The sequence below is a fragment of the Caloenas nicobarica genome, chromosome 11 (assembly GCF_036013445.1).
Source record: "Caloenas nicobarica isolate bCalNic1 chromosome 11, bCalNic1.hap1, whole genome shotgun sequence".
NCBI classification, from domain to species: Eukaryota; Metazoa; Chordata; class Aves; order Columbiformes; family Columbidae; genus Caloenas; species Caloenas nicobarica.
The window spans coordinates 9,755,634-9,773,920 of NC_088255.1; the positions used below are offsets into that span (position 1 = coordinate 9,755,634).

The following is an 18,287-nucleotide window of genomic DNA, read 5'->3' on the forward strand; positions in this document are numbered from 1 at the left end:
CATCATTAATATCCCTGGCCACAGAAGACCCTGATATCAGGTTGATTATTTGTGATATAAAAACATCTCTGGTGTTTTCCTTTCCACGGCCTGAGTGTATAAAGCCAAAGCAGCACATTCCTCCTAGAGCTGAATAGAGCAGTTATTCTTGTATCAGTGTTGAATCTGAGCTTATCAAAGAGGACGCTTGAGCAAAACAGAGCCAGCTCCTCTCGCCAGCGTGGGCTCGTGGCCATTATTGACCTTTGAAACATTTGACCATGTCAGAGCTCCACTTCTAAGAGGAATAGTGATGTTCTCTCTGGCTCTCACAGGCAGCATCATAAATCTCTGAGAAGTAAATTATATTTTCTAGAAAATAAAACTGAAATATTTCAATACCAAGTCTGAGGCTGGCAATTATGCTACGAGTGATATCTCACATGCACGTCTTTGATCTCAAAAACCCCCAAACCTACCCTGTCTACTTTCCATTGAGTACTTCCTGCCATGATATTAAAAACAGTTTCCTTAGTTAGCTAGATAGAATAATACTGACAATAAATGATATTCTGCTCTATATTTCACAGTCTGTTATCCTTGAGATCACATTTAATAGCCCAATGTTTTAAAATAATAAACTTTGCAAAGAGGTAAACTGCCTCACTTCCTTCTAAAATTGATAAGGTAGAAAATTAAAGAATATGACTGTTTTATCAAAGTATAGTTTAGTTCTAAGTTTCTCTAGTTTAATCACTTCATGTAACAAATGTCATTTATGCTGCTGGCCCAAAGTAATCTTTTCTCATGATAGCTTTGCTTCCGAATATATTACATAGGACTTTTTAAGAAATTATTACTTTTTTTTAAATTTAAGGTGCCTAACTAGAAAAAGTGTGAAAGTTCAGGGTGTGAGTTCTGAATTCAACAGCTGATACTTACGGTCTGACGGAATGACTGAAGAACAGTTTTCACTGCTACCTGCTTTGCATACATCGGAATAGAAAAACTCTCTGGTCATGGTCTCACCTGGTTCTGTGCGATCTAAAACCAGAAGGTGATGAATCAAACGGACAGTTTAACGTTTTGTACGTTTTGCAAGATTACTTCGCAGATATTAAGGTACCCCATTATATTCAGTGTGCAACCACTAGGCAGATTTAGAATGGTATATTATCCTGGAGTTCAGGAGAGCACAGTACTGTGATTCACACAGTCAATGATTTAAAATACAAACATAAGATTCTTATTTCAATGAATTAAAGACCAAAGTTGTGCATCTATTTCATATCAGCTCCCAAGTTGAGAGAAAAATTGAAACTTCTCCAAAAATACTATGTTCTAGTGCTCAGTGAATTTTCAAGGTGCCTTGAAAACTTGCCTTTCAAATATCAAAACAACCCTACTGCCACACAGTAATACTTCTCTGGCATTTCTCCAGCTGCACAGAAGCGTGAAATATAAGAGGGTCAGTGAGGTTTGGGTCTCTCACAGGGCTGGCAGTAAAATTAAAAAGAAACCAGTGGGAATGTCAAATAATACTTGTCTGAATAGCTCAAGTGTCAGAGGGAAAAAACAAGGCAAAACCCAAACGTCTCCTCTAACAAATTCAATTTTTGTGCTTCCCACCCACTGAGTTAGTTGCTTGATGCTGCAGGGTAGGAAAAAAATCCTCAAATTTTAACTTACAATAAGCAACCTAAGGTCAGCAGAGAGAAGCCTGCTATGGAATTTAAACTGTACCAAGTATCTGAGGGAGGTTAACACAGTCTATAATAACTACGAGCAAACCAGAGCTAGAGAAATAAACCTCTGCTTCACAGGAGCATCTCTTTGATGCTGTTCATTTATATTCAGTCTGTTATTTCAGATAAAATATTAAATTTGTTATACCGAAACTAAACCCCACCATTAAAAGCCAATACAAGCATTCAAGATCTGACAAACCGAGGCAGAACTGAATCCTCCCAGTGCAGGCCACAATGGCCTACCTAAAGTCTGCCTGTAATGAAACTGGGGGAGTACGTGTAGCTGAATTAGATAACCTCCAATGTTCTAGCAAACAGCGAGAGGAGAAATACCAGCCATGTGCACAAGAGCCTAAGTGCTCTCTCCAGGGGTTTCTCCTCCACATCCCTCTTTCTGCTGCAGATCGCAATGTTTTCTAAAAACACTGGGGTGTCTGTTTGCCCCAATGAGTTTGATTGTTTTTACTTTTTTTTTTTTCTATTTAAATACCGCCCTTTGTGAGAAAGAAATTGTCAACCTGGTGAGGTAATCAGTACGTCTTGCAAAAGGTGGATGACGCTCAGCACGCCCCATGGACCAGAAGTCCTTTACTTTCTTCAACATGAACCATCAAAAGGAGCCGCCGGTACCAACCTGGCAGTAATGTTTCATTAGGGAGCTTGTCTACTTCCAGGATGAAGTCATCTTTGAAGAAGAGGTACCCCACTATGGAGAAGAGGTAGACCAAGATGAGAGCGAGAACAGCCGTCAGGATGATGGAACGTCCATTGCGAGTGACGCTCTTGATGACGTTCAGCAAGGTCTCTTCTCGGTACACCAGGTCAAAGAGCTGGGGGACAGCAAAGAAAAGCAAAGGCCATTTCTCACGTGCACTACCAATACCACTACGTGTTGGCATAACGTTAACATGTTGGCAGCACGTTAACAATACCAATCTGATCTTTTAAAGAGCAATTTTTGTTTCCTTTTTATAGTTAGCTGAAATTTAACACATTAGCAAAGAAAAATGTAGCAGGAGGTGAGGGAGGTGGGGTCCCTCACCCCCACTGTACCAGTCTTGTGCCAGGCACTTTGGCACACGAGGAATGGAGGTGGCTGTACCCTCCTCACGGTCTCCAGTCCGGAGCAGCAGCTTGGGAAGAAGTCCCTGCCTGGTGTGAGGGCAGGTATGTTGTTTAAGTGCTGGATCTACTGTGTGTGCTTTAAATATAAAGCTGCTAACACATACTGTTGTATCTTTTTTATAGTATTATCTGCCCCATCACAATCTCAAAAGTGCTCATTTCCAAGTGCAACTAGCTGTTTCCTTTACGTATTAGTTTATTGAGTGTACGAGTAAATAAACAATATTTTTTCCCAAATTATTTGTTTCAATTTCTTTACAAATGTTGCCTTCATTTTTCACTCCTCTGGCTCCGTGACAATTCACCACCATAGCCCCGGCAGGTTGCTGGCTATGCTGGTTGACAATGAGAGAAGAGGTATTTGATAAATTTGACCTACGTGAATAGAGAAAATAACCAATTCAGTTAGCAGAGGATGTAGCAAGCATCAAACAAAGGGACAAAAATAGTGCGTCCTGAATGGGATTTAAGGTTTGCTTTAAAAGTGACACATTTGCTCCACCAACACTAGGTATACTCCTCCAGTGATTATTCTTAGAAGTACTGTGCTGTGCAAGAGGAATTCCACCCCAAACAGAAAAAACACACATGCCAGGCATCCGTGTCAGTCGTGTGAGGTCTGGAGTCTAGCTACAGCCAAGGACCTCTAGGTAGAGTTCACCAACTGCTCAAAAAGCATGGACGCTATATTACAGTTATTTGACAATACCAGAGTAAACCATCTTAGAGACTGTGTGCCTCTTCCTTACAGCATGGGAACTCCAAAAGCACCTACAATTCAGCTATCATTTCTATGGCTAGATTTTTCAATGATTTTTTTTTCCTCATGTAAGAGCTTATATGACCTTAAGAAGGCTTAAACCTTCACCAAGTACTGATATTACTTGGAGTCATGACATTTTAAATTGCTTTATTATCTTGGAAGTCAGAGCAGAGTCACAAGCAATACATCTAACCTAGAAAACCTGTACCTTAGAAGTGGAGGAGTAATGCAGAGAGAAAGGCTCAAAACCTTCATTGCAACTGCATACGCATTTACTGTAATGAGCAGTTTTGCCTAAATGTAACTTTAAACATGTCTTGTGTAATATACTTGAGAGGAACAAAAAAATAATCTCCTCTTGTCCATACAGATCAGGAAGAAGAGATGTGGCAGGAGTCCCACGGCCTCCCTCCCGACTTCTCCCAAGCCAAATCTCCAGCGTGCAGCTCTCAAACGAGTGTCTGTGCAACAGCTTCCCAGCAGCAAAACAAAAAGCAAGTGGTGTGTGACAAATCTAGATATACCCCAGATGGGACTTTACAAACATACAGACAGCAAAGCATTCTGAGGACAAAGGGAATACCTACCAACAAACTATAAAAGAATTCATGTACAAAGAGCCCCAGAGCACAAATCAGAAGGTACAGCAGGTGATAAAGAAACTCCACGTCCATGATCATCGCCTTGTATCCTCTAGTGAATGTTCCACAGTTACCCACAAAACTCATCAGAAAAATTATTTTATTACAAACCTAAGGAAAGATTAACCATAAATTAGTTACAATGTGGCTTTCAGGGGAAAAAGAAAAAAAAAAAGGCAATTTTTCAAAGCTGGAGATAACTCAGCTCCATGGCGAAATCAACAACTATGCTGAATTGTCTGATACATGACAGCGTTTTACACATCTCTCACAACTTGCTTTCTGTTGTGTTTTCTGCACAACTCAGAGAGTGAGCCAAAATTAAAACTGCACATGTCTAATAAATGAGTGCACTGACTCCTGTCTCTTCCTTGTTGCCAAAGGACATCTAGAATGAGATTTAAAGCAGAAAGTAAAAACACTCCCTGATGTTTCTAAAAACCAAAACGAAACAAAAAACCCCAAACCCCAGCAACAACAAAAAGCCTGTTCTATGCATGGCACTTACTGCAGCCAAATAACTCCCTAGCCTACAGCAACCCTCCCGCTTCTGAAACGTCCCCTACTCCTTGCTAATAAGCAAGTGCTCCAGATTCCCTCAGCAATTCACTCTCGGATCACACACCCAGTAATCCTCCTGCGTAGCACCAGGCATCAACGCCAAAGGAAAGCTGCCTTCAACTTACCTGGAACCTGCTAAATGCTACAATTATCAATAACAACAACAACCACCCTCACAACGCAACTCTGATTTTGCAGTACACAGCACTCAGTGACGTGTTCTGAAGTCAAGGAGTGCTATTAAATGATTGCACTTGAAAGCTGGGCACTTGGTAACAAAGGCAAAGACTTTGAGAAGACGCATCTTTGCACAGCTCCTGCTGACTTGGTCAGAGAGAAACACTTTTGGCTTCCTTGCCACAAGAGACCACAAGTATCTGGGTCTGAGCGTTGAAGAAGTTCTCTGGAGGCTCGGCTTACATGCTCAGTCCACACATTACTGTAGCAAAACTGCTCAGTGTCAGCTCTTGGCTGGCAGGTGGACTGCAGACAGACGGTTGGGAAATGCAGCGTTTAATGAATCTTACACAACCCCCAAAATACTGTAGTTTAGTCGCCGAACAGGAAACAGGTTCGAGTGAATAACCGTGTACTTTAGGGTCACTGAGACTTCTTTACATTTCTGGCTGGGGTGGAAGCTGCTTCTAGACTGTGGCAAAACTCAGCGAAACCTTAGAGGTCTCCAGCCTGGGGAATTGGGATTAAACGAACGGTAGCAAAGCAATTCTGCTAGAAACAGTCCAAAGCGGGAAATACTCCTCCCACCAGTTCCCCCACAATGTCCCAGGCTATTTTTGCCTGACATCTTCATGAGCAGGTAAGAAACCCTTACATAAGACGCAAGAAAACTTAAAAAAAGCCCACTCAACACTTACGTTGAATGCACCCAGAAGAAATAAAGTAGGTTGTAAACCAACTGAAAATATTAGTCGTAATATTGTAGAAGCGATTAAGGCTCGGATGCCGTGGGGCTTAGGAAGAGCTATAACGATGGCCAGAGATATCAGCATGGCTGTCCACAGCAAGCCCGACCAGTGGGGCTCCAGTGTACCTAGGGTGAAAAACAAAACCCATTTCAATATTTTCTATAACCAAACAAAACCCAAATAAATGCCATTTTGTCTTGTCTTTGGTGGACATCAATAAGCTTCATGTTCAGACACTGCTGATTTCAAAGCAGTAAGTGGAACATCTGAGCCCTGTGCCTTCAGCAGATTTTAATTACAAGCTTGTTACTAAAGCATTATGTAAATTATAAGTGCCAGTATTATAGGATTCTTAATTTTTGTGTTCATTACTTAAACACCTTGAATTCTAGAAAGTAGAGGCATTTGCTAATGCATCAAATGGGTAGATAAAGACCGAGAACGTACTCCTCCAGGTCCACATTCACAGTAGATTCTCATATTATGCTTTTGGTCAAAAACCTTGTACCAGTTTTTGTCATCTCTTGCTATTTCTAGTTCTATTTAGACTGTCCCATGAGACTGTCTGCTTATATAACATCAGCCTGTGTTGCTAAAAATACACTTCTCTGAAAGAGTAATAAAAATATTTAGCTGAAAATACCATTTACCCTGGGTGTACGCAGAATAAAAAAAGACATTTTTCTTAAAACTGACATTAAAAAATGCTGTTCTTCAAGCAACAGGTACCTCAACAGACAAAAAGGCAAACCTCCCTGAATTTCATAGCACTCTGCAGCCCATCTGCAAGAGTGTACTCGGAGGATTGTTGTGTCTTATTGGCAAGATACTCACTGAGGGTTTTCTTCTTCCCCTGCCCAAACTCAGGCAGCTTAGGAAATATTACTCTCATCTGACTACCATGAGCAGCCATTTAGTTTTGTTCCGAATCACTGTAGATTAATAAAGACAGCAGAGGATAGATGGAAATTAAAACTTAATAAGTGTAAAGTTGAACAGATGTTTCTGCTGTCTGAAGTGAGTTTGGGATCCCAGAGCGATGCCGTCACCACTACTGGAGCTGTCAAACAGCATGAGGTGCAGAGCTCAAAACAAGAGTCACCCGAGCAGGAACGACAACCAGCACAGGGAGGGCAGAGAGAAACAAATGTGCAGAAGCTCATTTAGCAATGACTTGGGATCCTGAAGGATCCTGCCCACGCCTGCACAGGTGCCTGAACATCCCAGCCATTACGGAGCTATCCAACGCGCATGAATATTTTTGCTTTCTCAAGTTCCAGCAGTTCCCAGCAGCGCTGCAAAAATACCCTGAGTTAATGAAACCCTCAAGTGCTGCCTGTAACACCCTCCTTGGAAAGGCCTGACAGCGCAGGCAGCATGAGGTTCAAGATACAACCCGGGCCGGGGAGCACTGGCAGGAAAGAGCAGGGCTCAGGGGACAGGCTTGTCCCTCCTTCCTGGGGACAGAGGAGGACTGGGAGCAGAGTGGGAGCAGTGTCTTCGCCCTTGGCAAATGGAGCTCACCAAGCCAACGGTAACTTGACATCAACTGTCCACACCCAAGCCAACATCAGAGCACCTGCTGCGAACACATGGAGTCCACTCCATCACTGCTGGAACCGGGAGGACCTGGTAGGAAGTCTCTGGAATTCTCACTGTTTCAGTACTGAATTCCAGGCATCCAGTTCTGTTTCTGTTCCTCAAGTCAGAAGTTTTACAGCTTCTGCTACAGTCAGATGCTCATCAGCTGCTCAGTTCACCACGTCTGAGCAATTTAAGACACTGACAACTGCCCCCAAACGGTCTGATATTTTTTTTTTTTAAAAGCTAAATGTAAAATACACATGTATTTATTTATTTTACATTTTTGTTTGTAACTAGTAGAGGAAGAGATTTTATCAAAATGTTACCTGATACAGTATTTCAAATACGCAGGGTAGTGCATCTTCAAAACGCCAAATGATTCCACCCTGCCAGTCTTGCAACTTGTAATCTCAATGAACTGTTTAATTACTATCTTTCCTAGCAGCCATAAATACAGACTTTTAAATTTTAACTTGTGATATCGGAAACTAGAGACAGAAAATTCAGTTGCTCTTTGTACTTGTTAAAACCTTTCGACCAACTGCTGGCCAGAACAGGACCTGGTAGCCCCATGGTCTGGTGTGACAGGGTGCGATGCTGAGGCCCAGCAGCCAAAACCAAAACCTGATGTTGCAGAAGGTAACTACTCTTCCCCCTCTCAGGAACACTGAATTTCGGTCTAAAATATCCCGTACCTTCTCACAGGCTTTATGAGGATGCAGAACCCCTAAATGCAAGTTTTCCATGCCCGCTGCCTTCACCCCATGTAACCATAAGCTGCTATCAAACACTACTTGGACAAAACTAAAACTCTCCTCAATTTAAGTTCACTGGCGAGCTGAAAAAGGGTGAAGCAGCTTTTAGGCTGCACACACAGAGCTCAGCTGATTATTTTTCTGTCTTTGAGCTACATTGTCTTTGGGTTCTGTAGTTAGCGAGGAACGTGAAAAAGATGCAGAGGGAAGTTCAACAGGAAAAGATAAGCATCTAACTGGCCATGTTGCATTATGAATCTCAAAGAAAGGGAAGTAGAGGCTTGAACATGAGTCACCCTCTTCATAAGGAGGTTTTACTGCTGGGGTCCTTATTTACTCCAGTTGACATGGACGTGGCAAAAGCTCCTACGTAGGTATTGCCTCTACACCAGCTTTGCAAGTGATAAACACGATAGAGGCATTCACTAGAGTATTTCTCCAGATTTGCAGATTCTTGCTGACCTGAATCCAGCCCTGGACCTGCCCTGGGAAGGAAGCACAGCTGAATCTCATCAGGGCTCCACCGGGAGTTATTCACTGAATTGGCTTAAAGAACCATCGCTGTCACACAAACCCACTGTTCGGATCAAAAGCCACTTCCATGAGACCTATTACAGCAAGACTGTGCAATTCCACATGAACCACACAGGTTAAGCCACACTTTAGGTTCGGAATGAGAGCCAGCCAGCTGCTACCCAGGGATGGCAGGGAGCCTGGAGTGGTGGGATGCTCCTGAGCCAGGGGACATGGGGCACCCTCCTCCTCCTCGCTCCCCAGGGCAACCTCTGCTCCAAGTGCTCGCAGGGGCAAGGGGCTCCCAGAAGAGACGGTGACAGAGGGGACACGGGTTCTTTTTCTGCATCCACCACTGATTTCTAATGGCAGGAGCGCAGGTCCCTTCACCCCTATACACCTGGTAATCGCACTCACCCAGCCCCAACACGCAGAGGCCTCCTGAAGTGCTGTGTAACCATGAAGCTTTTACAGAAAATGACATTAATAAAATGCAAGCTCAAGGAAAACAACGAATTAACATTTCTCATATTTTTAGTTCAATACTAATAGCAGAACTTTAAAACAAAGTAGAACAGTCAAGTAATTAACGGTGGATGTCAGACTTTGATAATTTTTTCCCTTAGGAAAAAGCTTGGCTCTACATTTTCCTTAAAAATGCCTCAAGAAAAAAGTGAGCCAGAACAGCACAATTTAAATCAACGCAATTAAAAAAGCCAACTTCTGTTCTACTTTTCCCACTGAAGTAAACAGGGATGCACAGACAAGTAGGGGACTGAATTTGGCTCATTATACTTCATTTGTTCACATATTTTTGTATATTAAATATAGGTACCTCCTCGAATTCCTTTGAACGGATAGAAAAATGCCACAAGCAGGTTCATAAGGACAGCCAGGTTAAAGGAGATGCTGCTCCAGAAGGACATGTTGCGAGCACACCAGTATAGGAAAGGTTGAGCTGCAAAAGAGAGAAAGAATTCTTTTTAATGGAGCATTTAAAAAAATAAGAGTTCTATTTAAAATAATTAATGTCTGCCCAAACTAAGTTTATTATCAGTTTGCCCAAAAGCACATCATCAACAGCAGTAATGTTCATGGCTTATTCTGAAGTTTATTTGATTACTCTTTATCTTTGGGGTACCTGCAGTTTCCTAAATGGTGCTTTAAGGCAAAGGACTCATGCTAAAAAGGAAAGCATTTTCAAACATGATTCAGCAGCAGCATGAGAACAAGTTCAGAAATGCCAGAGATAGCAATAAAGCTAAAATGTTGAGGAACAGCTGCCAAAGCCATAAGACAACTTCACTTCAAGCTGATAATAGACCAATATAGTCCCAGAATAAAAACCGAGGTGAAGCTGGGCTGGCCTTCCCTCTGGGCAAAGGACACGAGCGCATCTGCACAGAGCCGAGTGTACAGTTAAACTGCTGCACATTTTAAATTCTTAACATTACATATACATACTTTTCAAAAGGACTCCTAATTTTAATAACCTCTGCAGCTAGAATCAAGAGGCACGGAAAGCAAAGAGATTCATTTTCTGAAGTGGTCGTGGACCAGAAGATGACAAGGACAGCTACGAAGCTGCCTTACAGTAATTCCCTCTGCATCAAGGCAAAATCCCCCTGATTTTAGCTCCTGCAGGCTTATTGCATGGCAAATGGTATACTGCTGAAATCCAGAGTGGCCAAAAAAAAAGCCCCACTATTGATAATGCTCTCAAAGAGGGGAAAGAACTGATGTTTTTCCCCGTTGGAAGGAGGTAACATGTATCAGAGAGAAGTGTCAAAGAAGCTCACAGGGAAATTTAGGGAAAAGATGAAAATGCAAACTCTGGGGCTGAAAAGAAGAGTAAATTAATGAATGCAGCAATGCTGAGCCTCACAGTATCCACCACCTCTCTTCAGCAAATCACCTCTTCTGGCATCCTAAGCAAAAAAATGGGTTAAAAGAAGTATACAATGGCTCATTATACTGAATTGAAATGCACATAAAAAGCAAATGTATTGAACAGCTGAATGCAAAGGAAAGGACTACAAAAAGGTACCCTGTCACTGTAAGAATATAAGCTTCATTGCACCTAATTACCCAGGCACATGGTAGGCCTCATTTAAGTGCAAGGTAGCAACGTTTTGAATACACAATGCATTGATTTTCTGAATTATTTCTGTTCTCGATTTCATTTTAACTGGAAGAATTTGTAAACAAGTTGAATTCATTAGTATGAAACTGTTATACGAAGGGTCATTATAAAGTTTCAGGTTTTACTTCAAACTTTCCTTTGGGGATGGGCACAGACTATTGGCCCTGTGTAGCCCTTCTCCTGGTTTTGGCAGGCTCACCGGAATTCTTAATTAAGACTTCAGGAGCCTTACAGTGCTCAGCTGATGGGCCAGCACCATGAGCTCAAGGGGGAAGCGCACGGGTCTTTGTAAAGACTTTTTTACAGTCTTTCTCAGGTTTGAATAACCTCTAAGTGATATCACATGAGCACAGCACAGAGATCATGTCTTGATAACACAAACCTGTACTTAAAATGTGAGAAACAAATCCATAAACATAACACCCAGATGCCAAACAAGACCAGAATTACTAGGAAACAGAATAAATGATTCTGGTTGCTTAAAGAAAAAAGAAAGATTCTCCACTTCTGCAGGTGGATCATGATCAATTTGTGGTCTGTTAATTATGGATGTCTTCACAGCTTGCCTGGAGATAGCCTCAAAGACAAAGTACCTAAAAAATCTAGACTTAAACAACAAAATCTAATAGAATATATAGCTGCTGTCAAAGACAAAGTTGTCTGTTTGTTTGGGATGCCATATACTCCCATATATCTCATAGAGCTCTTAGAAGTCATGTTAGGAAGCAGCCCCCTGGGTATTTTGATGCTGTCATAAGTACTAAACCATTGTTAAGTGGAAATAGCTCCAGTCTATTTAGTATTCATACACACAAAAAATGTTTCAGTAGAGCTGACCAGGTTTCAGGCAGTCTTATCTATAGCTGACGTTGATAATTTTAAATAATATGCTTATAATTGCTTTTCTCTGTTAAACTATCTATTTACATATATTACACATACATCCCAACAATCAGAAGCAAATATTGAGTTTCCATTATCAAATGTGCAACACATCATCAGCTCTAGTGTGAACTGTGCATACGCGTTCTAAAAACAAACTGGAAAGAGTCCACGCTCTTCTCAGCGGTGCACAGTGACAGGGTGAAATGCAACCGCCAGAGGCTGCGACAAGGGAAATAATTTTATAACAAAGAATTTTCACAATGAGGAAGGTCAAGAGGTCCCTTCTCACCTGAGCGAGTACCAGCCAGGTCTCTGTCAGGGGAAAACCTCTGCTAACCGCACTGGTGGGGATCGCCTGGCACCGCAGGCGGCTGTAGGGCACGAGCCCACCCTCGCGTTTGCTCTCCGAGGTGGCTCCGGACCAGCCTGTGCTCTTGCGCTAATAACTGGAGTTTCGCTGATTCAAGCACAGGCTACAACAGTGGTATCAGATGGCAGATGTTGACTTGAGCAGGAAATAACTGCTCTCTCTCTCACATTTTAGAGGGTCATTGTTGGTAAATTCTCCCCACCCATCACTGCCCACTGAAGCTGAGGCTTATGTGCAACTTTTCTCCTCGAGCGAAACAAGATGATTTTTTTTTTAATACCTTAAAGCAAATAAGTTAGAAAGTTTTTTGGGGGAAGTAGTGGCACTATATGGAATAAAATATAATTTTAGGTTTTCCTAGCTCCCAGTGGGAACCTGAGGCAAAGGCAGTGCTCGAAAAAGCTTACTTTCAGATATTTTAGCATCACAGGGCTGGAAGGGACTTAATTGATACATCTGCCCCCCTATTCTTTGCCCAAAGCAAGGATGAATTCCACTTTTACCACTACTGGAAAATGCATGTTTAACCTGTAAAATCCCTCCAATTGCTGAAGATGCCATAAGTCCGTCCTGCATTACCCGGCCTTAGTCCTCCTCACAACGCAAGGGAACTGCTTCGTGTTCCCAGTGCAGGGAAGGAGAACAGACCACTGCTTTCTTCAGCTGTGTCCTCTCCTTTTCTCTCTGTCACCAAATGCCTTCTCATTTAAGCTAAGCCTCCACAAATTTGTTCCTTCCTGTTGGATCTTAAAAAAGACGACCTGTGATCCCTTCTTACCACTTTCCCCTGGATCCCCTCCAGTTGGTCCATATTGCTCTTGTATTAAGCTTGACTTCATTACAGCATATTGCAATCGTGCAGAGGAGCAGACTCTTTCAAACAATTATCAAGGTTACTGCCACACTGGGGAACCATCTGCTACCAAGTCGATGTTTCAAACTCCAAAAACCTGACCTCGGTGCGTGCTGGTCATGCTTCACACAACCACGCTGGCAACAGCAACCTACCTCTCAATTTCTTTTGCCAGTTCATCTCATTAAAGAGGTCTTCTGATTTCATGAAGAAGTCATTGATCTTGCTGCCTTGTTCATCCCTCTCCGTGGTATAATATATCCTCAGCTTGGACTCCTTTGTGAGGAATTCACAGATACTGGGCACAGGGAAGACTATTTGCTCCATGGTACGGTCCGACCTGACAATCTGAACAGCAGCCTTATTAGAATTCTTCCTAGTTTCTAAATGCTGTTATTTCTTGATTTGTCTGCCTTTCCCCCCCGCCTCCCCATTTCAAACAAGCTACCTGTAGAAACTTGGGACACATTTCCATAGAATGGCAGCTTGACAGAGACTTCTTTTAATTTACCTTTCAAAGCAGGCCTACATTTGGCTCCAAGAATGATAATTTCTATGCTGTGGTCTTATCCTGGCAATACTGTTCTTAGCTGGGATTTCCAAGGGGCCCAGTGAATTCTACACCAAAGCTGTGCTGAATTTCAGAGCAATCTGTTTGCCCAGTTCAAGAATCCTAGCCACAAATTGCACAGGCAAGTATGAGCAATAATTGTTACATTTATATTGCTTCTTAGAGAGTTTTGTGAACTCTCCATATTTGTGCATGTTTTACTTTTAAAAAGCATCTTAGATTGTACATCAGGCCAAACTGTCATTTTAATACAGAGAGAATGGCAAAAAGCTATCACCAACTTTCTGGATTCAGCAATAGCACTGGCCAAAATGTAACATAAGCGAAGTTACACTTCCTCTGCCAAGAGAGCTCTGCTCAGCTCCATCTTAAAGCCCACACATGACAGCTCAAAAATAGCTCCCCCCAGCCGCTGTCAAAAAATAAAATATAAAAAAGTACATATATATATTCTTATGTCAAAGATGACAGTCCACACACAGGTAGTCAGTTCAATCAAAATATCACGCATAATGTAACTGTTGTTTAACTCCACAGTTTCTCTTCCAAGCAGCTCCTTCCACAGTGGAATGTTTCCCCCCACACACCCGGCAGCCGCTGGTTTTCCCCGTACCTCAATCTGTGCTGTGTGCTTGGCGTAAAACTCCAGAGCCTCGTCTCCCTCTATCTGACCTCCCGGCTTCAGCATGTTCTGCAGCTCTTTGTTATGACGAGCCAACTAAAATAAAGGAATGCAAAGGGAGTGGGAGACACCAGATGTCTCTCTATGATATTAAATTTCTGATTTTCGGCATAAAAAAAGAAATAGTACGCAGTCAGCTGCTAAGAAAGGGCAAAGTTGACAGAAGGCTTGTTCTATTCCAACCAGACACTCTGCAGCTCTATTTTGGGCGCAAGTCAGAATGATTCAAATATGGGGTTTTTTTCAATATCCGTGTTGTACTTCTCCTTTTACCCATCCTCTCCCACCCTTTGTCTGACTTGGGAAACTTTTTGAACATTCACATTCGGTCTATCCTTCTACACCCACCCTAATTCAAAGGTGTGCTAATTACACAAGTATCTATGCAGGGACAGAAGAGAAAATTCGCATCGTTTGAAAAGCAGATGCACAGAGCACAGTTCCAAAAATACTTCTGGATGCTCTAAATTCATCTTACAGCAGACTGATGGTCTTTCTTCTCAGATGCTAAAGGAACACAAAGTTTCTAATGCAGTGATATGTGTAGCATCAATATATTAAAGCAAATATAGATATATTTCCCTGCCTTGGTTTTTTACCTTTCAACCACCACACTGTATCAAAATACAACAAACCTGACTGGCTCCAGCATAGAGGGAATGTGGCAAGACCATAAAAGCAGAGTGAGATTTCTGCTTACAGTTTAATTGATCTGTGAGTAGAATTTCTTTGGGAGTATAAAGTAACCTTTGATACAGCTGAAAAATAATACATTGCTCCCCAGTACTGCCAAGCACTTGAATCACATGTCTTCAGAAACTTGGTCAAGAGCCTGCCTGCTTCCCATTATGAAAGAAAACTCCAACAATTTTCTTATATTATAGAATTTTCTTTTCTCGTTCTTTAAGGATTGGAATTTGCTCTGATAAAAACAGAGTGCACAGTGAATTTGTCTCAGAGGTGAGCCATTAAGACAACTTCAGGGAGAGGCAGATGTCTTGCTATTCACAGTTTGTGACACTTGGTGCTACAAAAGCTGTAGATGAAATTCTACCTGATGAGCTAATATATAAATGTTGTGTCCCACGTTCCTTGGAGATGCTGCAAGATCTTCACCATTCTCTCCATCCTCAAATTCTACTTCTCCTTGCAGATAAGCCTTCTTTATCACTTCCACCTACAAAGAGAGACACAGGCCAATGAAGAGAAGTCAGGCTGAGGGCCTAAGTCTGCTAAGGCCAGTATACATTTGTCACTCTTGCAGAGGTGAAAGGGACCTGAGCATATAGATTCAGGAGGAAGGTCAGGGGGCTTCTCAACATCCAGCATAAAACAGGAGACCTCAACTCAGCTCCTTCATCCCAGGTCATTGACACAAGAAACTACACTTCACCTTCCCCTCCAGGTAACATATTCCAGGCCACCCTCACCACATGCTGCATCATGTTCTGACCTTGGCCTCTGCCGTAGCTACGTGCGCCAAGACAAGCCGACAGTTTCAGCTGTACTTTGAATGTCCTGTTTGCGTTTTCACCAGTTAATATATTAACCAGCCTGAAAGCCTGCTACAGTCTACTGAACAGCTTTTAGGTCACAAGGAATTTTTGTTTCTCGGACTCTTGTGCAAATAACTTCTGTGTGTGGATTCCAAAGCATCAGATGATGCTCCTTCCCTGCCTTCTGCAGGATGTTGAAGGCCTCCTCCGTAGCATTCGGCAGGGCTTCCCTACCGCTTGTGCTGCCTGGGAACCAGGCAGACACCTCCCCCCAACAAAATCCTTGAAAGGTCTTCCAGTTGCCAGTGGCCCATGCACAGACCTCTTGCAGCACCTCCGGGGTGGATGCGGCCCCCCCAGTCTCCCCAGTGCTGCTGTAACTGGCTTGAAGGGAGTCAGGGGTTTTGGAGCAACCCAGGCACTCACCAGCTCTTTGGGTCTCATGTTGTAGAGGATCCTCTCCGCGTTCTCGCTGTCATGCCTGCTCTCCATGATCGCCAAGAGCAGTTTTGAAGCATTGTTCTGAAGGGAGGGGAAAAAACCACCAATCACTGCCAGGAGTCAAAAAATTAGGGTATCCAGCTTGTGTGCAACCATCCCTGCTGCCCAGGAGGGTTTGAGAAACCTGGTTTCTACAAATCCGAGCCATGGGCAGGCACAGCCTCCCAGCCAGCCTACTGCAGGACGGCTCCAGCCTCACCTCCCGAGCACACCCTCTCCAGTAATTATGGAGATATACAGCTTAGTAGTATTTTTATCAGTTTACTTCCCAAACCCTACTTATTGGAGTGCATCAAATTAACCCAAGTTAAGGTTCAGATTTCTCAAATGCTGAGCTTTCGAGCTTGTGCGTATTATTCCGTCTTGTTTACAGCAGCACTACTACAAGCTCTCAACTCCAAAATACTGTTGATTTAATCAAAGGACAACCAAGGCTGAAGACAGAGACGTGCTTCACTGCTTTTAACTGAAAATTACTCCGCGACCTGCTCATGCCAAGAAAGAGAGGGAGGAAATGGGAAAGTACCACAAGGCACCAGACTACTTTAATATGAACAATTAAGATTAAGATCCATCATGACTGACAATAAAAACCAATGAAAGTATTTAATTTTGAAGTATAATGCTAATTGAGTCTAAAAGCATTTTTTATTTAGAATAATAAAACCCCCACATTACCCATAATAATGGTGTGAGTCAGCAACGGAAAACAACTAGACATTGCACTATAAGACAGGGCAGTAAATCAGACAGGAAATATTTCTAAAACATATGCTGAGAAGCAGGAGCGCTCTGTGACTACTGTTGCTAGAAGACAACCTGCTAGTGTATTTTGAAACCAGCACCAGGCTTAATTATTTCAACATTAATATGAATAGCCCTAAAAATTTTTTGATGACTAAACATCAACTGATTAAACAACAGCAATAAACTATCAGGAAACTACAGGCAGCATGAGAAATTTTACATCCATCGTATATGTAGAAGCTCACAGACATAAGAGAAGTTTTCATCAGCTTTAGATTTTTAACTGGAAATTCTTTTCTAATTCCTCAGAATACCTTGACAACCTTCAGCCCTTCCATCTGAAAACTGGTGGCTCCAGGTTATCATTTAAAAAATGAAATACCTGTGACAAACAATCTTTGGGCACTGCCTCTAGCTCACTGATGCATATAATTCTTTGGCAGTTATGAATACTGGGATATAATAAACACCCACATCATTCCAACAATAAAATTGTGTTTCATCTTACTGTTAATGTGGAACACACAAAATATTCACTTGCCTTCAGTTCCAGTACAAGGTCCATCCTCTTCTTTCCCAAAGGATTGATGTCATTGAGAATTAATGCTGTGATGATGTCAATACCATTGGACTCGTGAGTAGCAATGCAGTTCTGTCCAAAGAAAATCCAAACTTCAGTAACTGCCTATGCTAAAAATGCAGCCTAGGCTGGTGACCCAGCCAGAAGAGTCCTCTCTTTCATCACCTGGTAAGCTGTCTGAGATGGATAACTGAACAGAAAACTCTGGTCAGTGGAATAACAAGAAATTAAGGCCTTTTGTTTCAATCTTTTCCTGTCATCAGCTATGGCATGTCCTACTGAAACCACCCAGCCTCAGGAAGCAACAGAGTTGATAAGTGAAGCATGTACATGCCAAAGCATCCAGACTGAATACACAGCTAAGGAAGAACACTGTTTTACTAAGATTAGGGAGAGTTTTCTTTATTTTAGATGTGCCAATCAACATCTACTTCAGTCCTGTCCAGCCAGAGAACGTGAATTTCCACAACCTTCTTGCTTACTCTTTAATCTAGCTTTTGTAACAGCCAATAACTAAAATGTACAAGCTGACGGTAGCTTGCTGGCTTCAAAATCCAGACCCCTGCTCTGTCGTTGAGTTCCATTACAAAGATGCATACACATATCTAAAGGTTGTTAATTCCACCTGGTTTGTATTACAGAAAGAAACTCTCAGTTACAAACTGATGTGCACAGCTATCTCTTCAGTATGGTTTATTCTAGACTTCAGACTTAATTGGGACTCATTGAAACAGTGATAGCAAGAGTCATATTTAGACCAAAGGCAGAAGAAAAGTGCCTGGCTAATTGGCGATGCTGCTCCAAGACACCTGTACAACCTGCGGGAAGGTGCGGTGGACAAGGACAGCTGAGCAGTACAGCTGC

The 18,287-nt window shown here is 42.3% G+C and overlaps 1 protein-coding gene across 4 annotated transcripts in view; it reads right to left on the reverse strand.

Moving 5' to 3' along the window:
* The window catches only part of ITPR1 (inositol 1,4,5-trisphosphate receptor type 1), a 176,960-nt gene that overhangs the window by 21,012 nt on the left and 137,661 nt on the right, over positions 1 to 18,287 (reverse strand). For all 4 annotated transcript variants that reach the window (XM_065642841.1, XM_065642840.1, XM_065642839.1 and 1 more), the window contains 10 exons: positions 17,385 to 17,495; positions 16,022 to 16,117; positions 15,154 to 15,276; positions 14,031 to 14,135; positions 13,002 to 13,194; positions 9,427 to 9,553; positions 5,693 to 5,864; positions 4,203 to 4,367; positions 2,362 to 2,557; positions 922 to 1,023 (listed from right to left, as the gene is read on the reverse strand). In XM_065642841.1, the coding sequence (XP_065498913.1) occupies positions 922 to 1,023; positions 2,362 to 2,557; positions 4,203 to 4,367; positions 5,693 to 5,864; positions 9,427 to 9,553; positions 13,002 to 13,194; positions 14,031 to 14,135; positions 15,154 to 15,276; positions 16,022 to 16,117; positions 17,385 to 17,495 (1,390 nt within the window). The remainder of the gene's footprint in view (positions 1 to 921; positions 1,024 to 2,361; positions 2,558 to 4,202; positions 4,368 to 5,692; positions 5,865 to 9,426; positions 9,554 to 13,001; positions 13,195 to 14,030; positions 14,136 to 15,153; positions 15,277 to 16,021; positions 16,118 to 17,384; positions 17,496 to 18,287) is intronic.